The sequence below is a fragment of the Pecten maximus genome, chromosome 5, assembly GCF_902652985.1.
Source record: "Pecten maximus chromosome 5, xPecMax1.1, whole genome shotgun sequence".
NCBI lineage: Eukaryota > Metazoa > Mollusca > Bivalvia > Pectinida > Pectinidae > Pecten > Pecten maximus.
Window position 1 is genome coordinate 4,680,893 of NC_047019.1, and position 26,401 is coordinate 4,707,293.

Here is a 26,401-nt window from a genome sequence, read left to right on the forward strand (position 1 = left end):
TTAGGGCCCTAGGTTACTATATTAGGGCCCTAGATTACTAGGTTAGGACCCTAGATTACTATGTTAGGGCCCTTGGTTACTATGTTAGGGCCCTAGGTTACTATATTAGGGCCCTAGGTTACTATGTTAGGGTGTTAGGTTACTATGTTAGGGCCCTAGGTTTCTATGTTAGGGCCCTAGGTTACTATGTTAGGGGCCTCAGATAGCTATGTTAGGGCCGTAGGTTACTAAGTTTGGGACTTAGATTTCTATCGTAGGGACCCAGGTTACTATGTTAGGGCCCTAAGATAGCTATGTTAGGGCCCTAGGTTACTATGTAAGGGGCCTAGGTTACTATGTTAGAGCCCTAGGTTACTATGTAAGGGCCCTAGGTTACTATATTAGGGCCCTAGGTTTCTATGTTAGAGCCCTAGGTTACTAAGTTAGGGCCCTAGGTTACTATGTTAGGGCCCTAGGTTACTAAGTTAGGGACCTAGATTACTATCTTAGGGCCCTAGGTTACTATGTTATGGCCCTAGGTTACTATGTAAGGGCCCTAGGTTACTATGTAAGGGCCCTAGGTTACTGTGTTAGGGCCCCAGATTACTATATTAGGGCCCTAGGTTACTATGTTAGGGTCCTAGGTTACTATGTTAGGGCCCTAGGCTACTATATTAGGGCCCTAGGTTACTATGTTAGGGCCCTAGGTTACTATGTTAGGGCCCTAGGTTACTATGTTAGTGCCCTCAGATAGGTATGTTTGGGCCCTAGGTTACTATGTTAGGGCCCTAGGCTACTATGTCAGGGCCCTAGGTTACTATGTTAGGGCCCTAGGTTACTATGTTAGGGCCCTAGGTTACTATATTAGGGCCCTCAGATAGGTATGTTAGGGCCCTAGGTTACTATGTTAGGGCCCTAGGTTACTATATTAGGGCCCTAGGTTACTATGTTAGTGCCCTCAGATAGGTATGTTTGGGCCCTAGGTTACTATGTTAGGGCCCTAGGTTACTATATTAGGGCCCTCAGATAGGTATGTTAGGGTCCTAGGTTACTATGTAAGGGGCCTAGATAATATGTTAGGGCCCTAGGCTACTATGTTAGGGACCAAGGTTACTATATTAGGGCCCTAGGTTACTATGTAAGGGGCCTAGGTTACTATGTTAGGGCCCTAGGTTACTATGTTAGGCCCTAGGTTACTATGTTAGGGCCCTAGGTTACTATGTTAGGGCCCTAGGTTACTATGTTATGGCCCTAGGTTACTATGTTAGGGCCCTAGGTTACTATGTTAGGGCCCTAGGTTACTATGTTATGGCCCTAGGTTACTATGTTAGGGCCCTAGGTTACTATGTTAGGGCCCTAGGTTACTATGTTAGGGACCAAGGTTACTATGTAAAGGCCCTAGGTTACTATGTTAGGGCCATAGGTTACTATATTAGGGCCCTAGGTTACGAAGTTAGAGCCCTAAGATTGCTATGTCAGGGCCATATATTACCAAGTTAGTCCCTAGGTTACTATGTTAGGAGCCAATTAAACAACCTGTCACAGGGCACACCTGGGCATCTAGCCTATATGTCAACACCATAACCAAAAAGGACGAAGAAATTATGTGCTGATTTTTCTAACCATACCTATATGTTTACATTCCTAATGTGGTTTGCTGATACTGAACATACCAAGTGAAAACAACAAACATATGACCATGAATATACTATGAAAACCGTATGAAAACATTGTCTCTCGTGCAAATCACCTGATTAATCGGGTCATATTAATACGCCATCGACAGTAAGACAGGAAGAGTAGCTTCCCTTGGATCGATAACGTTGGTACGAGATAAAATAAATATGATTTGAATTAAATGATTGTATTTAATATTATTTTTACTTTAATACTTCTTCCTTTTTGTTTTATACAAAATTAAACAAAAAAGACCGGAAAATGCGGAACGACATTAAAACAATGGCGTGGTGCATAGGCGGGATCTCCCGGCTGTTCTAATAATTTGGCGTTTCGTCGTATACATGACAAATTTTTCTTTTTAATAAAATTTCTCGTTTTCTCGATATAAATTTTTAAAATCAAGGTTATGTAAATATATGAATTGAATAGATTTTTTAAATTTTAATTGCGGCTATGAATACCAGTAGCTAGCTACATATCCTCCGAGGCGCGCTACCGCGCGCCACGGGATATGTAGCTAGCTACTGGTATTCATAGCCACAATGAAAATTTTAAAAAATCTATTCAATCCATATATGAACCAGTCACCCTGTATGTTAAACTGTGTATTTGAAAAGTGTCAAATGCGAAAATTCCAGCAATGTATACTAGTGAAATATCGAAAAATATTCAAAATACATAGTGTATAAAAGTATTTTTTTCACAAGTATTGTTAATACTAGCTGGATATGATAGCTTTATACACAACTATCATATTCAGCTAGGAATAACTGTAAAAAATGAATATAATTCATCAACAGACTTAATTAATTATTTGAATTTTTACCTACAATTCTGTATATACATTTGAGTATATGTGGCGATTTTTGTATTGATATAGTTACGGAATGTGATGCATTACCATTACTATGCTACGTATATGATTTTTTTTTCGATTGCAGTAAAACAGGTTCGTTTTCAATATGGCTGTTCAGGAAGTTGCTACATACCCTGACCAGATCAGAGAAAAGCTTGCTGGCAAGACAATCCTTGTTATCGGGACAAGTGGCTACGGTGCACGAAAAGTGTGGGACATTTTCGCAGATGCGAATATCAAGGCGAGTTAAACTTTTCATTATACGCATCGAACGTTGATGAATTCGTCTCTAAAGCTACCCCTTTTATTTATTTATATATTATTATTATTTAACCTCAACCATAAAATCACCAGTTTCTTCATCAACCTACATCTCTGGAATCCCCATGTTGTTTCTTTTGATTCCGTCAGTCTGTTGATACCAATCACGGTGATTGAGAAATTTCGAACGATTTCTTGAATATCAAATCTGCCGGGTCATGTTAAGTAGAGGCAGCAATGCTACTAGCATCTGAATCTGGAAAATAACAATTTGAAAAATTAGAATCATCAGGTAGCTATATAGTTCTTTGCAAGTTGTCCATGGTAGTTTACCTTGTAATATATATCGAGGTAAATGGCTGATGGTTAACATGTTGTGGTATTCTTGATTAATGGTCTTTTATAGTGTACAAATGTAGTATAAAATTTTCACTATTTAAAGAAAATAAAAACATATTGCATATCGGGAGACTTTGCAGGAGTACTTAAATATGTGGGCATAATATAAAAAAAATCTAGCCGGATTATAGAAGGGTATATTTTTATATGTGTATGTATTCTGGTTTAAGATATTGTCACAAACGTCAGGCTGACATTCCATAATTCTTAAGATATGTCAGTCTATATTTCATCCGTGTCTTGGCCGTATGTCGAGGAAAATACGCATCATATTCATGTACCGGTAACGCTGTTCCATCAGAAAAGGGACCGCTAAGTCGGTTAGAAAACTGGTCACGTAACCTCAGGTGACGATCCCAGATGCGTGGTTTGACGCTCTCTACCTGTGTCGGTTAGTGTTTCTCGGGAAGCTGAGAAACGGATCGATCTGTGCTGCCTCGATTGTGTCCTTGAGCAATACACTTCACCGTAATTGCTCTGGATGGCAGCATACGGGTATCAGAGGAAGTCATCAACTACTTAAAAGAGACCTCGCCTCAAAATGTCATTGGAGGTTCATTAGGCGATAATTACAACCCCGCAAAAAAAAACAAAAAAAACAAACAAACAAACAAACAAACAAACTCTCTCATCATAACACGACGGCATGGTTATCAAAAAGATTAAAATAATTTCAGCTGGTTTTCCATGTTTCCCCTTGACTTTTTATTCAAACATGATGCATAATTTATCCGGAAAAGTATTTCTCAAAATAATATTTGATTTAAATTTTCATACTGCAGATTGTCTTGGTGACACATTTAGTCAACAATTACGGGGAAAGCAAAGTGGATACCTTCATTTGGTACGACTACTTCACTAATCAGTCAGATATCGAGAAAAATGCGAGAAACATCATCGAGCTTCTTGGCGATCGAATTAGAGATATTGACGGATGTTTTACATTCACAGAGACTGATACACCGATCACAGCTGCCATATGCAATAAGCTTGGGCTCAGAGGTTTCCATTTCGACGCGGCAGTTACAGCAAGGAGCAAGCAAAACACCTATGAAGCCCTAAGATCAAAACCAAGTAATACTGAATACAACACGGAAAATATTCACCCATTTCCTATCGCATTCGAAATGAGGAGGATATCGAACGGGCTAAAAATATAGTGTACCCTGCGATTCTCAAACCAGAGCATGACACTGGGTCATGGGGAGTCGTGAAAGTGACGTCTAAAGACGATTGTATTCAGCAGTACAATACGATCAAGAGACGTTTTGGAGAAGCGTCATTTGGCGAAAAGTTTGGAACGTCAATGGTTCTGATGGAACTACTTGAAGGTCTTTCCTACGAAGTTGATGTGGTGATATATGATGGCAAGCTAATTGCTGGCTTCGTCACTGATATTGGTTTATATCTCCCTAAGTCATTTGCCTGTACCGCCACATGCATTCCTTCCAGTCGATCTAAAGAGCTTCAAGATCAGCTAAAGACAGCTGCACATCAATGCTGTTGTAAAGTCGGGTTACTCAATGGGGTTTTCAACACAGAGTTTAAGATGACAGAATCTGGTCCAAAACTCGTCGAAATCAATGGCAGAATAGGCTGTTATCGTAGATGCATTGTCTACCAGACGATATACGGCGTTATCCTATATGAGCTCGCAGCCGCCATTGCTTGTGGAATCAAGCCTTGCATTCCAGATGTGCCCGCCAGATGTTTTGCTGTCGGAACATTCCTTTTTAGTAAATTTCACGGAAAACAGTTTCTGAAAGAAGATGTAAAGCGAAAGTTAATGTCTTTGACTGAGGCAAAGGACATCCTTCTGGAGTTTATATCTGAGATAGAAGAACACCAAGGCAATAATGACGAATTCCCCATGGATTTCTGTCACCTGGTGGGAATCAGCAGTACAAGTATACAGCATGCGAGACAAAAACTGATACACCTTTATCGAGATCTCGGGTTTACAGAGACAGAGTATGATGTAGAAAGATTCACAAGTGTGTGGGCTTGATATTGTCAAGCTCACCAGGACCTGGTCAGTCGGACTGTTTTTGGACTCCGCAAATTCTTCGATTTTAAAAACTTTTCCGGAAAGCACAGTTTTGATGTTTGGTATGTGGCATTCTGGGAGGTCAAAGAAATATATTTTTGCAGGTATTCTATGAAAAGTTATGAAGTAAATGTTGTCTTAGACATCAACATTTAAGACAATGGACTGGCCACGGTAGTGACAACTACTAACACGCACTTGTGTGTGTATGCTCTACATGTACAGGTATTTTTACTGTGTTGTACTCTCATATTATATCTTTATCTGTGATCATGCCGGGATCGGGACCGAGGGTGGATAGTCTGATACGAAAACAAGATCATTTGATGTTCCCAGTTAATCTTCAGAAAAGGACCGGGTCGATGTGTTGTTCGACATACTATCTGCACTTGCAACTAAGTCGGATATGGACAAAATAACGAACAAAAAAGTAGTGAGGCTGAGAGAGGATTACAGAGATGATATTCGGCTCCCTGCTGACCAATTAGAAGAGGAAATATTTGACCCTGAGATAGAGAATGATATCCTGTAGGAAAAAGTACACCATCTATCAAATCATATTCGTTAGTCAGAGAAAGTCAACACCAGACTTCAAAACAGCATGACTGAGATCAGAACAGCAAGAAAAAGAACTTGGTACGCACAGTAGGTTTGGAGGACAGAAATGAAAGAGAAGAATGTGTGAAATAAATTGTTTCTTTCGTGCGAGATTTCCTGGATGAGGACATCGAACCTATTGACATAGACATTGCTCATCATAGGCCTAGAAGACTTAATATAGACAGACCAAGGACGATCAAATACAGACTAACCTCAGGAGGAAAAAAAGCCGCGATACTGAGCAATAGAAGGAAACTAAGGGGGAAAGGACTAGGTTGGGTTCGAGGACACCAAGAAGTACAGAAGGAGCCGTATATACTGAAAAGTGTTAAACATTTGTACAGCTTGGATGGAAAATTAAACGTGATACTGACAAAAAAAAAAAAAAAAACAAACAAAAAAAAAACAAAAAAAAAACAACACAGACAGGATATGAAATTGCTCTGACAAATTAATTCTTGTCAAATGACAACAACCTCAGAACGGTTAATCTTCGCCGATAGATTCCATTAACTAGATATAAAACTGTGATCGGTAGTGGACTTGTGTACATATAAGTAACAGAAAAGATGGCATTTCTCTGGTTTACCGATCGGACCAGTGTAATCATATCATTTTTACTCGAATGTGTAGATAATATCTTTGATTAGTGTTTTCCTGTGTGTCAGTGATTTTTCGTTTTGAAAAGGTATGCAGTGGAAAATTTCTTATAATCTGGTAAGTGACGTTCTCTTTTTGCATAGCATGCAACCTGGCTGGACTTTTGCTCTTTCTATTACATTTTGTTGTTGTTGTTTTTTTATTTTATATTTTTTTTTCTGATCATATTTTTATAAACCTTTTTGTTTAGTGTGTTACTTTTAATGTGTAAAATACACTGTATATCGATAGTAGTAGAGATTACTTCAGACGGGTATATTTACACTTCCCTATTTAGTTTATGCTTTATCCGGGAAATCACAGATGAGTTTCTAACTTTCTATACCACTTTCGGTTTCACTCGGAACTCCTCGAATGTAACTGCGCAATATGTGAAGCACACCCGAGGAGTTCCGTAAGTTCAACGTAACATGATGGAAAGCATATGTTTTGGAGATAGAGAAAAGTAGTTTTTTCTTACTTGAAATATAAGGATAATAGTATCTCCTGCCTGAAAACACGCACTTAACGGAGGAAAACCAAAACTTTGTCAGAAACCAATGGGGTTTCGATTGTTACTTTAACTCCTTCAAATCTAACTCTAGAGGAGTAACGATATTGATTAAGAACAATTTAGAAACTAAGGTAAACAGAGAAAAGAAAAACACGACAGGGAATTTTCTGGCTCTAGATATTGTATTAGAAGGTATTTGATTTTACTCTGATACTCGAAAATTTTATGACTCATAACTGACACTATTGAAGTGTTTGGTTTGGGAATTAAAACAAATAGATGTGGAGATTTCAATCTAGTCTTACACCCCGAGTTAGATAATGATAGTAGCTATAAATCCTTCAATAATCACATAGCCCGAGAGATGTTTTGTAAATTATTGAAAATCATATTTATAGGGAGCAACATTCTGATAGTAGAAGGTATACTTGGAGGAAGAAGCTCTTATCTAAACAGACTAGATTATATTTTTTCTAGTATCAGGCAATCTATTATTTAGCGTCAACAGTTCATCTATAAAATCAGAATGTATACCAGACCATAAAATCAGAATGTATACCAGACCATAAATTTTCAACAGTGAACTTAAAATTTAATTCAGACGGGAGAAAGGGCTTTGGAAATTTAACACATCTTTATAATAACACGAAGACAGTTAAAAACTTGTTAAGACTGTTTTGGCTATAAAAACTCAATATTGTCTTCCAGGGTACAACTTTCACACTACATTCCTGATACATAGAGTATGTAATTAATGATAAGCTTTTTCTTGAAAAGTTATTAATGGAAATCAAGGGGAAACAATAACCTATTCATCTTAAAGAAAAAACAAACTCAGATTAAGAACAACCTAAGACAAGCTAAACAAGACATTTAAGAATATGATCAGAAAGATATGGAAGAAGTAGGATGTTTAACAGAAAGAAATAAGGAAATATCACACCAAATATGATTAGGGGTAGTTTCGTACAGCTAGTCCAGGGCATTGACAATAAAAAAGCGATATGCATTCAGATATATCCATTTATATGTAACATTCTCTCATGTAGACCGCTAAGAGTTTCCATAAGCAAAGCGCCCTCTGTTGCAAGGTCAACAAAAGTATTTTCCTCGATCGTGAACCTTGTCAGCATCAACATGGATTGAACGACACAGAATTTTGAGATAACATTGATGTGTTACAGTCTTAAGACTTCAATAAACATGCACGTTCATAGGGTAATATTTATATTTCCACTTAATTCAGACTCAATGAACCTACCACAGTTAGCTCAAGTCATTTTTCAATGAACTATATCAAGTCCGGCGTAGGAATACATTTGTCGAGCTTGGAGTATATTTTTAAATTCCTTTTCAAAAGTGATCATATTTATATGAAATAAATTCCATTAAAACTAATATTTGTTTTAATTCGTTTGTTCACGAAAGAAATCCTGAAAGTAATGACCATATGTAGACGAGAGTGATGACGTACATTTCGATAAGTTCTGTGATAGACTTGCACAAGTCCCTATTTGTCAAGGACAAAATATTGTACAAAACTATCAAAAAAATAAATATATAAATATAAGGATTGAATAAAGTTATGTTGAGGTGTATGGGGGTATAAACCTCAATAGGTCTTGAGACAAATTGATTATGAACTGCTCGCAGTTCATAATAAACAGCTACAAATACAGATCGAGTTTCAAGGTTTTTGGATCAAGGTCAAGGTCACTTGCTATTTTTAGCGGGGACCGGTACGGGATATATATTGCTTTAGAAATACCCAGCATGCTTGTTTGAGAATAACTCGAGCACTGATTGTTGAGATATGCAATTTGTATTTTTGTTGATGTTTTTTTTAACGAGCGTACTTTCAATTAGCAAAAGTTTCTATAGAAAATATAATGACTGTGTTTGTTTTCGTCGTACTTTCAAAAGCGTATTGTCATTTATTTGATATAATATGATTATTAAGTCAATGTTTACTTATATATACTATAACCATTTTTCAGCCCGAAGACAGTTTTCGACGTACATGTACATACAACAGTAAATTCAACTGATTGACGGATATAAGTTGACCATAGAATGCTTTCAAATCTAGATTCGTTTAAAAGCAGCAATCGTTTATTAGTCTTTGTTTTTTTACCTGAGTTAGAACGTATACAAATGGTATTTTACGGGAAGACAAAGTACAACCATCTAACCAATACGTAAATATTATAAATCTATAACTATAAACAATACAAATAACGTGCCTAAATCTGAAATATATTTATGATTTAAGAAATTTTAATAACACTTTAAGGGGTATTCTTCGTTCAGACATTAGAAACACACAATTTCTATTGATGAAAGCTATGTCCGAACGATGATTATATGAGTGTTTGTACCTACATGTAATGTAATTAACGCCGAAATATACACGAAAAATGCATATTGAAATCTAAAGAAAACAGCAGGCGTCTTGTTCTAAAAGCCCTACATGTAAGATGTCAGATACAGGTAGATTAGTAAGAATTGACCATAGGCTAAACTCCTTCTGTAACAACATTCTGCCCCAGGTTAAAAAACAAAGGGGTCTTAGGGGGTCACTGCGAGATAGGTATATATATATAAATATATAAATAGATATGTGATTGGCAGGTGTTAACAACAGGTGAGCACATTTCTATAACTACATCATAATGGTGACGTATTCATGACTCAGCACGTTATTTTGATTTAATTCCCAAGTAAAAGGGACGAAAAAACTTCCGATATTATCCTTATGATCAATTGAAATATATTTTAAAATGTATTTTTATCGAGGATCTTATCACATACATTTGCCAGATGATACCAACGTAGTTTTTTCACACAATAAGGAAAGGATATTGGACTATACAAACGCAATCATTCTATGATCTATTTAGATACTTCAACCCTTTGGCTAGACCACGTAAAAGATATGTCCGAGATCCTTCAAAATATTTAGCCCCTATGTGGCCTCTCCGAAGTCATGGCCTCTCGGAGGTCATGTACAAAGCGCTATCTATACAAAGACCATCTAATCATTTAAACCACATTATCATGTATAAACACAAGCAAGACGTCAAGGGAGTTCCGAAGACTACATTGTTCCCAGACCTTGTTCTAGACTTTTACATAAGGTGTGCATGGAGAACCGTATCACTTTGAATGCGAGCCTAACGTTTTGCGTGTAAGTCACAACAAAATCTACAGATAGCCGACAAAAACATTGGTACACGTATCGTTTATACCAATCGCTCACGTTATTACAGCGGGATTTTGAGTACAAAGACATCCTCCGAGTACTCTATCGATTATGCTGTCAAGCATGGAAGATATGCTAAGTAAATCCTGGTCCCTGATATTTTAATTATTTTTCATGCTTGACAGGTCCTTCTTTTATATTTTGTTATCAAAAAGACGAACGAACTTTATATATGGATTGAATAGATTTTTTTAATGTTCATTGCGGCTATGAATACCAGTAGCTAGCTACATATCCCGTGGCGCGCGGTAGGATTTATCGGAGGATATGTAGTAGCTACTGGTATTCATAGCCGCAATGAAAATTAAAAAATCTATTCAATTCATATATTTACATAACCTTGATTTAAAAAATTTATATCGAGAAAACGAGAAATTTTATTAAAAAGAAAAATTTGTCATGTATACGACGAAACGCCAAATTATTAGAACAGCCGGGAGATCCCGCCTATGCACCACGCTATTGTTTTAATGTCGTTCCGCATTTTCCGGTCTTTTTTGTTTAATTTTGTATAAAACAAAAAAGAAAGAAGTATTAAAGTAAAAATAATATTAAATACAATCATTCAATTCAAATCATATTTATTCTATGTGAACAAATTGCAACAAAAACACAATATTTTCATAATTGAAAGGCGGACTATTTTTTTGATGGCGTATTAATATGACCCGATTAATCAGGTGATTTGCACGAGAGACAATGTTTTCATACGGTTTTCATAGTGTATTCATGGTCATATGTTTGTTGTTTTCACTTGGTATGTTCATATCAGCAAACCACATTAGGAATGTAAATATAATTTTATGAATTTTATCCAGCCGAGTTGCCAATGAGATATACATATTTATTGAGCAAGCAGTCTATTGTACGTCCCTCGACAAAAGCAATGTCAGGATACGGATAGCATCATGTATAGCTATGCATTTCGCGTTAAAAGTCACATACACCTTAATTAGTACATGTATATTCAACATCCTCTATAAATTTCACGCATGGGGAGGTTCATACAAGCCGTGTCATTGTTCATTATTCCCCAATGGAGACACTCGGAGTCTTCTTCACTACTTATCAAGCGTGACAGCACTAAAATATACATCTTACGATAACAAGATTTATAGCATTCCTTCTTATTCAAATAGCAAACCATCATCGAAACAGGTTTATGACGAACTTCAATTCTGTAAGCGAGCAATCTATTTCACGGACAGGAACACCCTTTTCTGGTACATTTTGAATTTAACTTGACTCCGTTGAGGATTGATTTAGGAAGGCAAATATACTTGTTGACCTGTACGTGTAAGAAATGGCTGCACAGGAGTATGCTATGTATCCTGACCAAGTAAGAGAAAAACTGGCCGGAAAGAGCATACTGATAATTGGTGCAAGTAAATGTGGTCACAGACATGTGTGGGACATCTTCTCAAATTTAAAAATCCAGGTAAGTGATCATTTAATATTCTTCCGTGATGTTTTAAATAAAAAAAGCTGTACACTACTTAAAAACATATCCTTAAAGAAATGAATAATGTTTTCAATAAGATTTAACCTCATTTCATTTTTCATCTTACAGATCACCATAGTGTCACACGAAACAACAAATTGTGGGGCAAGCACAGTGGATAAATTTATCTGCTATGATTATGTCACAGACCGGTTAGATATCGAGAAACACGCAAGTAACATCGTCCAACTTCTTGGCGATCGAGTTGGTGATATTGACGGATGTTTTACCTTCACGGAACCGGATACACCAATGACAGCTGCCATATGTCAGAAACTTGGACTCAGAGGATTTCATCCCCACGCAGCCGTGACAGTTAGGAGCAAGCAAAACACCTACGAAGCCCTTAGATCAGAAACAAGTACCAACATATATCAGACGTCAAAGTATTCGCCTATTTCCTACCGCATTCAAAAGGAGGAGGATATCAAAGAGGCCAAGCAGATAAAATACCCTGCCATTCTTAAGCCTGAGAATGACGCTAGTTCCTGGGGAGTTGTGGAGGTGATATCCGAGGAAGACTGTATGCAGCAGTATAACAGAATCCAGAACAGCTTTGGAACATCAAACTATGGTGGATCGTTTGGAAAGTCAATGGTTTTAATGGAATTCTTGGAAGGCCTTTCCTACAATGTTGACCTGGTGATATATGGAGGAGAGCTCATGGCCGCTTTTATTACTGACATCGGTCTCTACGTCCCTGACATGTTTAATGATACCACTACCTGCCAACCTACCAACTTGTCTGAGGAACTCAGAGATCAGCTAATTACCGCTGCCCATCAATGCTGTTGTAAAGTCGGGTTACTCAATGGAGTTTTCAACACAGAGTTTAAGATGACAAAATGCGGGTTTAAAGTCATTGAAATCAATGGAAGAACAGGCTGTTATCGTAGATGTATCGTCTACAAGAATACACATGGCGTTCTCCTTTGGGAGATCGCAGCCGCCATTGCTTGTGGAATCAAGCCTTATTTTCCAGAAGTACCTGCTAGATGTTTTGCTGTCGGGGCCTACCTTTTTATTAAATTCCACGGGGAGCAATTTCTCAAGGAAAGTGTCAATTTTAAGTTAAGGTCATTGGCTGAAGCAAACGACATACTTCTGGACATGAGAACCGAAACTGTAGACCTTGGCTGTCTGGAAGAATTCCCAATACCATTCTGTCATATAGTAGCTCTCAACAAGACGAGTATAAAGCAAGCGAGACAAACACTCGTGCAGATTTGTCAGGACCTCGGATTTTCTAGAGCCGATTATGACATTGAGCGATTCACAAGTGTATGGGCATAGCATCGTTATGCAAATTTGCCATATTGTTTTTAATAAAGTGACAAATCGAAAAAAATTACAGAAATGATTTGAACTGTAATAATGCAAATGAAACTTTATGGATGTTTCAACCTGTTGATGAAGTACAATTTAAAAAGTTTGATTAGTGGTGTTTTTATTCCGCAAAATCCACAGTTAAAAATTCAGTGATTTCTACAAAGGCATACACATGCAGGTAGTATATTAACATAGTAATTTCGCAATTTATACACTCATTGTAACAGCCAGTTCGTCCTTCTTGACAATACATCCTCGGGCTTAAATCCTGGAAATCAACTGCTAAACACTGTATATTTCAGCTTCATTGATTAATCATTTGTGCAGGGCCGGATGAAATCGCGGATGAAATCGCGAATGAAATCGCGAATGAAATCGCGCGAGGGCAGTTGTAGGAAACCGAATCCCTAGGCATGTCTTGATCTGCTTACAATGTGTTACCCAAACACCCGGCCACTCCTATCTTTCTAATTCATCAAACTGCCCAGTTCTTCACATTATAGTGCACTGTCATTTAAGAATTGGTTGTCATAATGTTTACATGCATTGTGGCATAACATACATTTGATGTTCTAGTTTTATACAGTGGCGTGCGTTAGTGAAGTGTCGTTTCGAAGTATATTTTTCCACATTGCAATAGTCCACACGTTTTACACTTTCAAATATTAGTTGTCCCTCTTTAACACCCTGTTTATAGATATATTGTTTAACAATGAGTATAATACGGTTATGTATATTATATTGTTTAACTATTTTTTGTCAAATAGTATTTGCTTTTTTGACAGATTTAAATATATAGAGTTTTTCAAATATCCAATTTCCAAGTTACATCCACGGCCTCTCGACGTGTTCACAATCATAAAGCATATATAGAAGTGTTGTTACAACTACTTCTTTACCAGAGGTACAAGTAGGATCATCAGATATATTTATTTTAGTAAGATAGGCATTTGTTGTCAATAGTATGACAAGCCTGTACTGGAGACATCTAAGCTAGACATCATTTGTTGCTTTTAACACTGTTATTTGTAATTGTTTTAGTTCAATTTCACTAGTTTCTAACAATTGGACCATTTTTCAATGTACTTAAACATGAGTCTAGAAATAAAAATGTCGTACATATATCTACAGCATTTCTTAATTTTTATAATAGATTCCAAATAAATTTGAATAAAAGGATGTACAGAGTCGATGATGGTGTAGTTTTGACTAAACTCAGACCATTAGTTTCTAATAGCTCGTCTTAACCCGTAAAAAGGTGTATGAGGTGGGGGAAAATCATATATTCTGAAAAAATCTTCATGAGAATACAAACAGTTATCATTTATACAAGTCGAGTCTGACAGATAACTTCCTCCTTTGTCAGACCAAGTTCGATAAAAAAAAAAACCTGGGGTATTATTCACTGGTGTTATACCAAGCTGGCATTTACATTAGACCATACGTCTTAATCTCGATGTTTCCAATATACTCCACATATGTTAAAAATACTTCTTTCCAAAATGGATTTTTCATTTTCCGTGAGAGGTTTATATATATTTGACCCACAACATTAACAACTTGTTATCTGTGCCACATACATCTAACATCAATAAATAAGCGTCATTCTATATCCACATTTTTATAGTTACAGCTGTTAGTATATTTTGATGACTTTGATAGATGTGAGTATCCGTCACGGCTATAGACCAGGAGTACTATTGACCTCTTGTCAGTTGGTCACTGACTTGTCGATCATATTCGCAGCAGCAAAGCCGGACGCAGGCGATACACAGCGGATGACTCACCATACATAAGAAATTGTTATTGTGAATACATTGATTTTTGGTTGAAATGAAAACTTGTATAGAGGCCAGAACCCGACTTTGTACTGATTTCGGAAATCTGTTGTCCAAATAACATCTTTACAATGTCCTTTCAAAATCTTTTAACGTTTCACACCATCGACTTCACTTAAACGCGGCATTTCGCTTTGCAATAGCTTCGAATAGAAATATGTAACTGATCTGTACTGATCCAATGTTCGATTTGTGATGATTTACCAGTACATATATTGCAAGAGTATTCCAGATGAACGCTTTCCTGAAAAAAACCCCCGATGAAAGCATGCAGCGTTGAGCGGGGTCACGGTCGACTGAATTTTAACTAAAGAACTTTTTCACAGTGTACGGAGTTAGCTCAGTATGAAATTTAATTAAATTTAGACCAAATGTCTAAATGTCATATTAGAAAATACGAAATTGCGTTTCATTATTCTAGTTTATAACACGATTGCGTGTCTGTCTATAAAGCTATTATTTAACGAATGTAAATACCATATCTTAACAGTTTACTAATTTAAACAAGTAGCTTAATCTTTAATCAAAACATATGGTAGACATATTGGATGTATACTAAAAATCTTCAGGTAATTTGGTTGATAATGATGTATTATTCATTCATCGTGTTATAATTAATTTTCCATTGTTTGTACGCAGAATATGGCTTTCTGATTGGTTGAGATTTTTTGTTCATACCACTATAATTAATTTTTCTTTGTTCTCATGGTAAATACTCCAATGTGATTGGTCGAAAAATTATTTTCATTCTTCTATGAAAGAAATTCTGAGCAAAAAAAAAAAATGACATCAATGCTTAAATGAATTTTTTTTCGAGAATGGTGCGAAAAATGTGACGTCACAATACGACAATTAACGTTGCGTATTGATTTGAGAAAAATAGTCCCATATAAAACCAGTAAAATTGTACATAAAACATGTTTTAAATTAGAAAATTATTTTCAAAAATTAATTATAAGCGTTGATGTCAATTATTTTTTAGTTTCATAGGGGTATGAAAAAAAATTGTTTGCAAACTTCTGTAAGAATCCGCTACGCGGATTCATACAGTTTGCAAATAAAGTTGTTTTCATTCCCCGAGGAAACTAAAAAAAATTGACGTCAATGCTTAATTATCCGCCGCCGTCCGCAGTCGTTGTATAATGCTGGGACTTCCCATTTAAAAAGGTGTAAATATGAAATTTCTTTTTCTTCAAATATAGAAAAGCCATAATTTATTGAAGATGTAACCATGGTAAAATACTAGCTGTATTGTACCTCTCGGCTAGAGCTGACTTCTTTCAGCTCGATCGCTTTAGCGCAAGACTAGTAAGCCAGAGTTTCTGTGCTCTCCCTCTTGATGAGGCAATGGAATCAATTATGCAGAATACCTGGTAACCTTGAGTTAAACATGACGAAACGAATGCAATATTAACACACGCCATGTCTGATTACGATTTTATTTGTAACTGTACATTTTAAATAGACAACATTAGTAACACTTGTAAAAGTGAAATATATTCTTGAATAAAATTTCATAATAAAAGCAGCTGATAACACTGAGACACTTGATAGAGTTGAATCTATTGGGGACTTCTCGATTCTTAAAAGTTTCCGTTTACAGATAAGTTCAAAGAGAAAGGGAATTTAGTAACATTATATTGTAAACACATCGTGATTTGATATTCAAAACTCGGTAGAAAATGACATGGTTATCCAATGTAATATAGCAAAGTTTGTCGTGACGTGCAAGCAGAAGATTGGCCCCGAGTCATTGCCAGTCTTATGCATAAATTACCGTTCACATCATCAGCGATCACTGGAAGGTGTTTACCAGAGCGTATGCCTATTTAATAAAGCTTTATGGTATCCTTTGGATGCACGGGTAAGCGGTTATAGGTGTCAGAGGACTGAGATAACGTCTTGAATAAAAGCCTTTTAACTGATTACATTTACGGCGACTAAAGTATTACTGAAGCAGCAGCCCAGATTCAATAATATTGTTGATCTGTAAGATAATTTTAAGCCCACACACTTGTGAATCTTTCGATGTCATACTCTGTCTGTGTAAACCCGAGATCTCGATAAAGATGTATCAGTGTTTGTCTCGCATCCTTTATACTTGTACTACTGAGTGCAACGAGATGGCAGAACGTGTCGAGGAATTCCTTATCGTTATTCTGCAGGTCTACGGTCTCATAACGCATTTCGAGAAGGATGACCTTTTCCTCAGCCAAAGACGTCAATTTTCGATTGACTTCTTTTTTCATAAACTGTTTTCCGTGAAATTTACTGAAAAGGTAGGTTCCAACAGCAAAACATCTGCTGGATCCATCTGGAAAGGAAGGTTTGATGCCACAAGCGATGGCGGCTGCGATCTCCCATAAGTAAACACCATGTGTAGACTTATAGACAATGCATCTACGATAACAGCCTATTCTACCGTTGATTTCTATTATTTTCGGACCTGATTCTGTCATCTTCAATTCTGCGTTGAAAACTCCATTGAGTAACCCGACTTTACAACAGCATTGATGAGCAGCGGTTATAAGCTGATCCTTGAGTTCTGCAGACAGATTGGTAGGCTGGCAGGTAGTGGTATCGATATACCTGTTAGGTATGTAGAGACCAATATCAGTAATAAAGGCGGCCATAAGCTCTCCATCATAAATCGCCAGGTCAACATTGTAGGACAAACCTTCTAGAAGTTCCATCAGAACCATTGACTTTCCGAACGTTCCTCCAAAGTAGGAGGCTCCGAAGCTCTTCTGTATTCTGTTGTACTGTTGAATACAATCGTCTTCCGACATCACCTTCACAACTCCCCAGGAACCTGCATCATGCTCCGGTTTTAGAATTGCAGGGTATCTTATCTTCTTTGCCTCTTTGATATCAGCATCAGTTCGAATACGATATGAAAATGGCGAATATTTTTCTGTCTGGTATCTTGTATTAGTGGTTTTGGATTTAAGGACTTCGTAGGTTTTTTGCTTACTCCTAACTGTCAAGGCCGCATCCTGGTGAAATCCTCTGAGTCCAAGCTTCTTACATATATCAGCTGTTATTGGTGTATCCTCCTCAGTGAAGGTAAAACATCCGTCAATATCTCTAACTCGATCACCAAGAAGCTGGATGATGTTTCTTGCATGTTCCTCGATGTCTGAGTGGTCTGTATGATAGTCATACCAAATAACTGTATCCACTTTGTCCGCTTCTTTATTTAAAGCGTCATGCGCCACAAGAATCACCTGAGGGATGAAAATTGAAATTATGCTAGCTTTTGCGAAATATTTTCGATATAAATAATGCGATATTCATTTTTGGTGAAGAAGTCCAAGAAGAAGCTGAATTTCCTTTGAACTATTTCAGACTGGGACATTAGCTCTCTAGGTAGTAGGCATTTTCTAAGGAAAGCGAATTGCGTTACCTATGTATGGTGTAAGCTATACTGGAGCGTAATTTTGATAAACGCACGAAGAAGACCAAGGTGAACTCGTGCGAATGATGGCATTTTCGGTCAACACTATCTTTGCTGCGATTGGGAACCAGATCTTCGACAGACTATTGGCATACCCACAGGGAAAAACTGTCCATCTCTATACTGACTTTTTGTCGAACGAATCCGATTAAATCCAAGATTTTAACAGATAAATATTTGATTATGTTAAAACCCTTAATCGACCATGTCTACCCGATATGCCCTAAATAACCTGAATTTATTGCAAGCACTATAAACACTAGTCAAACTAAACCGAAAACCTCAATATTGCGTTTTCAAAACTCACCTTGATGTTTGCGTTTGTGAAAATGTCCCACACAAATCGCGACCCACAATCACTCGTCCCAATGACCAGGATAGTCTTTCCGGTCAGCTTTTCTCTGACTTGGTCGGGGTATGAAGTAACCTGTTGTGTAGCCATTTTGAAAATGTTTATTTCTGCAGTCGAACTACATATGTATATACTGTTTGTATGCGGTGACCTCCTTAGCTTGTGGCCGGGTGTAACATTTGGTGCTAATTGAAGCAGCGAGGTGTCCGCTTAAGGAGTGGGATGTTTTTATGTCGATAAATAATAACTCCCTTAAGTTATCATTAATTCAACAACGAATGAAACTGATATATATGTGCCGTAAATGAACCCGGTGCCGTTTACATTATTTCGTTTAGATAAACATCCACTTTGGAATTCAAAAGGATACTTGTAAAAAATCAGTAATAAATGCCGATATCTGTTTCCGATCATTAATAATATCATTACTGTATACCTGGTAATTTTCGCCCCCGTTTAATTTTCGCTACTTTCGCCCTTTGAAAATAGGGCGAATTTAAGATGAAGGCGAAAATTTCAAGCTGAATTGAAGGATTTATAAATCATAGTACATGGGCCAAGTGTAGTCAGATCACAAACATACCCTCCTCCTTGTAACCGTAAAAGCACGTACTAGGCTAAGCACTAAATACGATACATACTAAGTTATTAAAAAAATTCAGTCATTTTTTTTTAAATTATGAAGTCCAGTAATGAAAAAAATGAAATACAAAGTGGCATCAAATTCCTGCCATGGAAAAGACTAATTTTATGAGTTTGTCGTCGCTTAATGGTGGCTAATCCATTCATGTGTACTGGTCAGTCATTAGTCACGGAGCGGTAATCTTACAATTGATCATGTTTGCTTAAAATCACCCATGCATACCCGATACTTCTTGAATGAGCATGGACTAAAAGAAAATCTAGGGACAGGTAAACATTCTTTGTTTCACACCTGATTACCTTTCACAGCTCATGCCGGTAAGACAATTTGGGAACTCGATAAGTCCTGAGTGGTCCGAGTGCAATTGTATTGAGAGTTCCGAATGGAATTTATCGATTTTAAAAACGAGGAAAATGATATTTTTTTGAAAACCATTTACGGCGAATTTAAAACGGGGCGAATATGTTTTGTGTTGCTCAAGGGCGAAAATAACCTGGGGCGAAAATTACCAGCTATACAGTATATCGTGTATTTATATGATAAAGTAATGTCAATTTCGAAAATATAATTTTGTCCTTGAATTAAAAATAAAATAATTTCGAAGAAAATACATAATTTTGATTTTCTGATACAGATCAATTTTCAATAGCCAATCAAAAAGAAAAATACATACATTGTAAACAACTTATTCATTTTATAATGTACTTGTATATTCAAATATACAACCACTACTATAATCACAGTGGGCATGTACATTTTTACCATAAAACCATTGTATTGGATAGTCTACGTAGCGCAAACCGCTGGAGTTCACAAAAATACCAATCGAGGATTAAACATACTATAATTGAATACCGGGAGATGTTGCGAAGCACGTATATCTTGTTGCTTTTAATTGTTGTATTTATTTTGATGATTGTTCAATAGGTAACAAATATATGTACGCTCCTGTACCAACTATTTCAGTAAACTCCACAAACATACCACAATATGGGTTTATCATCTTGTGATATAATATATATGTGTGTGTGATAAACGGATTATTTGTAGTCCAATTTCTTGATAACGTCACGGATTGATATCGTAGCATTTATATATTGTATCTTTTCGTCAGTTACATCGCTTGAACACAGACAGCATATTTTGATGGGCGCAGCCATCTTTCCTGTTGGCATGGCATGCATTATTTTGGTTTCGCTCACTGAAGAGCTCCGCTGACTTATGCGCCTTTTCATTGGTTCGCAAATTCCTTGACTATCTATTGCAAACATAGGAGATGCAGCAGAAGTACCGAGGGGTAAATGAGCGATTGTGCGATTTTCACCAGGTACCGAGGATGAATAAACCATTGCAAATGAATATCGCAAATAGATAAAATTGTTCACTTACTCATTCTTTAATTAGAAATAAATAAGATTTGTTACCTAGCTGTCCTTTACATAATATCTTACATTTATTTGATTATTCTATAACATTTGATGTCCACCTGTTTACAATATTCACAGAATGTATTTATTTGTAGTTGAAGTTCAACGACATTTAATAATATAATGTAGACTGTCTGGGAAAAGTAGTGAATCGTCAGCATAGGATAAAATACATCGCTTTATGTAAATATGTAAGACATTTTCTAATATATATAAGCTCATGCTCACACAAAATACAGCAATGGCAGAGGCGCTCACAACAATACGTGTTATGGACATAAACACATGTATACATCTACAAACATAGTGTGCCATCACAGGAAATCGATCGCCTTCTCTTCCCTGGCGAGAGGATAAATAAATTATACTTAGTACATTTGTTTTGTTAATTAGCGATAAGCTGTACAAGTAGTCTAATTTCTTCTAAATTCCACAAATAGCCTGAATAATTATTGATTTGCAGTCAATATTACCCTCAGGCACGGATAGAGTCGTACACACAAAGGCTTTGTTATCACCGATGTTGGTATATTATGCACGATAGAGCAGGGATTTGGCAAATCATCGCTTAGTGAGCTGTGTGAAGTTGGCTCTACATGCAAATTCTTAATGCGAACAGTATCAATAGTACATTATCAAATACAAATAAATTGCAGCTTCCGATATTAAAACGTGTATTCCTTGTTTTATTCCCAGTTCGCTGAAAGTAGGCGGGTTTCAAGGACACTGACTTGTTGTGCACGTGTGTACAGGGGTTCCCGACGTAGGGAGAATTCAAACTTGCAGTATTTGCTAAAATTACGATATCCGTGTAAATTGTGTATACCGAAGGTTGACTGGTAGCTAGAAAGCTTCTTTCAGGTTCGAAAAAAAAGTTGCACATTCGAAATATGTACAGCCAACCACCGCCCTTGTAGCACGAGAAAGATGCGGATTACTGATTGTGTCTTAACATTCAATACAACCAACACTTGTCCAGGTAGTAAAGTACTTTGGTCGTCCACAGATAGACTTCAACGGCAGTATGTCGAGCTTGTTCATTATTCAAATTATGTGTTTTGAATATCGTATGTCCAGCTTGCTCAACACTCAAGTTCTGAATGTTTAGCATTAAACATCTGAATGCTGAATGCTGAGCTAGATTTGCATAAAAATTCTAAATGCTGAATGTCGACCTTGCTCAACATTTAAATTCTTAATACAGAATGTTGAATTCCGAGCTGGTTCAATATTCAAATTCTGAATGTTGTATGTTGAACGTCGAGCTAGCTCAACACTTGAATTCTGAATGTTGAATGTCGAGCTGACTCAACATGCAAATTATCAATGTCCAGTACCGTATGTCGAACTGGCTCAACATGTTAAATATATTCAACATTTATTCACATGACGTCAGGAGAAACATAAATCCCACTCCGAATTAAACACTCAGCGCTCACTATAGTGCGTAACACTATTCTATAGATTACACCTGTACCGATGAAATATATTGCCTACTTAGGTAAAAGTTAAAATCCCATTAGAATATTCTATAAACATCACTAAAGTAAATCCCCAAATGTATTGTAATCTCTCGCTTTCCTTAGCTATAGTCACTTACATACACACAGCATGCACTCTCATTAGCTAACAGCCGTTCCTCACAGATCCTCCATTCATTCACACTGATTGGTCAATTCCGGCTCCCCACTCTCTCTGTTCGACTATTTCCTAGTTATATTTAGTACTTTGTTACTAAAGACACAAAGCCATATCGTCATTACACAGCATGTTAATACTCAAACCATATACACAACACACTGTTTGTCTACACATGTGGCTTGTAACTCACTAAACTGACTGAAAATAGTATGTGTTAAATGTAACTTATCCAATATATAAGATAAAGTATGAAATATAATTTCACGTTATGTCGTTTTCGGTTGAAAAAATGCCTGCTACGGATGAGTAACTTAAAGTAAATATTTCAATGACGATATCGGTGAGACTCTGAAAAAGTTTTCATGGTAATTTTGACAAGATGTCTCGGATCTATATCACGCGGAAGGTTCATATACGGCGCTAGTCAGTCCCTACGGTAATCCTACGCACATAGTTGGTTTGATTGCAGCACAACAGTTTCAATTTATAATGGCTGGAAAGGAAAGTGTTGCTTACCCTGACCAGGTCAGAGAAAAGCTTGCAGGCAAAACAATCCTGGTAATTGGGTCAAGTAAACCCGGCGCACGAAAGGTGTGGGATATTTTAAGAAACGCAGGTATCAAGGTAAGTGAAGATTATGTATAAACAATCTACACATGGAATTATAAATTCCTTCAGATTAAATATCTCAAGCAAAAAGTCATAATTACTCAAAATAACACGAACTCATTAGACATAGCGAAGACAGAGATATACGCAATGAATAATTTAGTGTTCACGTAAATTGTCTGAAAGATATATTACTGTTTTTTTTCCCCACCAAATGACGTGCCAAATGAAGAATCTGGAAAATTAAACGTAAGCAAAACATTTATTAAGACAAGTTTTAAAGCAAAATGATAGAAGCTAAATGTATTGTTAAGATATGAAATATCAAAATATAGCAAACACACTGACTGGATAAGTTGAGTGACAACACGTCAAAGCAAATATTGTGACTAACCACGGATCGCTAAGCTCTAATCAGGTTCCCCGATCTTGAATATGTACTCCCAATACCCGGTCCCCTGAGCACAAACATGTATGTCCTACCAGCATTGAAGCAATTCTTTTATCTAAATAAACTATGAGCTGTAAATTCAGTAAACGAAAACTTAATGTACCATATATATTCAAAACCCAATGAAAAAGTCATTTTCATCCAGAGGTAACTTTTGCATTGATGTGTGAAAACCCTTGAAATCTTCTTTTGTAGGTTATAATTCATTCCCACTATACGATGTGCGTCCATCGTGCCATTGTTGTGTAAAGCGTAATTTGAACCCGGTCATAACAACATAATTGGAAACAAACACGCAGACACAGCACAGGGTTAATGAAAAGAATGTATCTTGTCCGTATATTTATAATTCAAACTGATCATTATCCCATAAAGTACGGTACTTTTATATCAGATGAAATTCTACAGTCGCCTACACTTCTATATCGAAATAATTTGATATGAATTAATACTTGGAGCAAGTCTCAAAATGCTTCACCTTTCTCCGGATTTTTTTTTCTGAAAATAAACCTCAATATATTTATTATGAAAAAAGAAAATAATTTATGTTTTTCATTCTACTTCCAACAGGTCATTTTGGTGGCACACGAGTCTTCAAATTACGGAGCAAGTAAAGTAGACACATTTATTTACTATGATTATTACACCGATCAGTCGGATATTGAGAATCACGCAACCAACATCATCCAACTTCTTGGAGATCGAGTTAGAGATATTGACGGATGTTTTACCTTCACGGAGCCGGATACACCAATAACAGCGGTTATATGTAAGAAGCTTGAGCTGAGAGGATTTCATCCGGACGCTGCCCTGACAATTAGGAGTAAGCAGAACACTTATGAAGCCTTGAGATCAAAAACAAGAAATACCCTATACCACGCGGAGAAGTATTCACCCTCTTCTTACCGCATTCTAAATGAGGACGATATCAAAAAAGCCAAGCAGATTAAGTATCCTGCCATCCTTAAGCCTGAACATGACGTAGGGTCCTGGGGGGTTGTGAAGGTCATGTCTGAAGACGATTGCATTTTGCAATACAACAGAATACAAAATAATTTCGGAGCGTCTAACTATGGCGGTACATTTGGAAAGTCAATGGTTCTGATGGAACTACTCGAAGGTCTTTCCTACGAAGTTGATGTGGTGATATATGATGGCGAGCTTATTGTTGCCTTTGTCGCTGATATTGGTCTCTATCTCCCTAATTCATTTGCATGTACAGCCATATGCACACCTTCCAGTCTATCTAAAGTGCTTCAAGATCAGCTAAAGACAGCTGCACATCAATGCTGTTGTAAAGCGGGATTACTAAATGGGGTTTTCAACTCAGAGTTTAAAATGACCGAATCCGGTCCAAAGCTCGTTGAAATCAATGGAAGAGTGGGCAGTTATCGTAGATGCATTGTCTACAAGACTACACAGGGCGTTATCTTATGGGAGATTGCAGCCGCCATTGCTTGTGGAATAAAACCTTGCATTCCAGATGTGCCCGCCAGATGCTTTGCTGTCGGAACATTTCCTATTCAGTAAATTCCATGGAAAAAGGTTTCTGAAAGAAGATGTTACTCACAAGTTGGAGTCATTGGTTGCAGCCAAGGACATTCTTCTTGAAATGCGAGTTGAAACAGTAAACCTTGAATGCGAGGATGAAGAATTCCTGGAAACGTTCTGCCATCTAGTTGCTCTCAGCAATACGAGTATAAAGCATGCGAGACAATCGCTGATACACCTTTATCGAGATCTCGGGTTTGACCAGACAGTGTATGACATAGAACGATTCACAAGTATGTGGGCATAATGGTGTTCAAATCTGCACGTGTTATTATACAGTGATTGCCACATAAAAAAATGTCGGTAATCACATTAATACCGTTACATTATCAGTATAGTCTATGCAAACTTCAAAAGGAAATTATATATTGTTAATTTTATACAGTAGAAGAGGAAATACATAATAAAACACATTCTTCCACAATAGGTGGGTGTTATTCAACTCCCAAGGCATGAAAAAATCATTATAACTGTTAAATAATATTCAGTTTATGCCACACGTGGAATAAACCCTAAAAGCATTTGGATTGGTTGACACGGTGACCTTTGACCCGAACTTCAATTGTTGTTAACGTCATCAATAATCGAATGACGTCACATCACCGGGTCCACGCCGTCACTTGTACACCTTATTTGCATACGCGAAATTAGACTTGGTCACGCTCCCCTTTGATTCAAGCCGATATCATTGTGGTAGAAACAGGTCACACAACTTGTGAATTTTGGATATGGATGTCCAACAACCACTCGTTGTGTAACCTCTATGCATATATTGTTAATATCATAAGGTAATAGGTAAATATATAGTTAAACACATCAGGCTTTAGGTTCGTATCGTATCGGAATTCGTTCGAATTTCCATTTCAATAAAAGATAGTCTCCTCACTGTAAGACTATTATGACTTTAAAGATGAATTTGGAAATTGTCTGATTGACGTATTGTTTTCTATCACGTGTAACACTACTGCATTATAGAAATGTATAAATTTTAACTTCTGCATTTATACAATGGAATCTTCATTTCATTCCGTCTATTTATAGGAATATACATGCATCGTGTTTTTTATGACCATACAGCATTTACAATAGTTATGCTGTCCTCAACAAAATGAAAATATTGACAGTAATATTTTCAAGTATATGCTGTAAATAACTTCGATTTCACGAATACTTTATTTCGCGAAATTACCTCTTCAGACATATTCGCAAATATATGATTTCTCGAACGCTGATCTTGAAATGACTATAAGTTTGCAAATGATGAACTAGTAGAGTCATGGGCTCTACAAGACCCCTATATCGGTACACTAACCGATTGGTTGGTCACCATCCAGAGGAAATTCATACAAAAAAATCGCGAAGGAT

The 26,401-nt window shown here is 36.8% G+C and overlaps 4 protein-coding genes across 4 annotated transcripts; 3 read left to right on the top strand and 1 right to left on the bottom strand.

The window, feature by feature from the left end:
• The first annotated feature begins 2,621 nt into the window (after nt 1-2,621).
• LOC117326716 (carnosine synthase 1-like) lies at nt 2,622-5,183 on the top strand. Its single transcript, XM_033883438.1, has 3 exons — nt 2,622-2,756; nt 3,958-4,249; nt 4,360-5,183. Exons 1-3 carry the CDS (start codon nt 2,622-2,624, stop codon nt 5,181-5,183), a joined length of 1,251 nt encoding a protein of 416 aa, XP_033739329.1.
• A 6,357-nt stretch (nt 5,184-11,540) lies between these two features.
• LOC117326717 (carnosine synthase 1-like) lies at nt 11,541-13,031 on the top strand. Its single transcript, XM_033883439.1, has 2 exons — nt 11,541-11,675; nt 11,808-13,031. The coding sequence occupies exons 1-2, from the start codon at nt 11,541-11,543 to the stop codon at nt 13,029-13,031; spliced, it is 1,359 nt and encodes a 452-aa protein (XP_033739330.1).
• A 3,874-nt stretch (nt 13,032-16,905) lies between these two features.
• Nucleotides 16,906-17,694, bottom strand: LOC117326718 (carnosine synthase 1-like). Its single transcript, XM_033883441.1, has one exon. The coding sequence runs from the start codon at nt 17,692-17,694 to the stop codon at nt 16,906-16,908; it is 789 nt and encodes a 262-aa protein (XP_033739332.1).
• A 5,220-nt stretch (nt 17,695-22,914) lies between these two features.
• Nucleotides 22,915-25,664, top strand: LOC117326719 (carnosine synthase 1-like). The gene is made up of 2 exons (XM_033883442.1): nt 22,915-23,049; nt 24,056-25,664. Exons 1-2 carry the CDS (start codon nt 22,915-22,917, stop codon nt 25,013-25,015), a joined length of 1,095 nt encoding a protein of 364 aa, XP_033739333.1. The 3' UTR covers nt 25,016-25,664.
• Nucleotides 25,665-26,401: the final 737 nt, after the last annotated feature.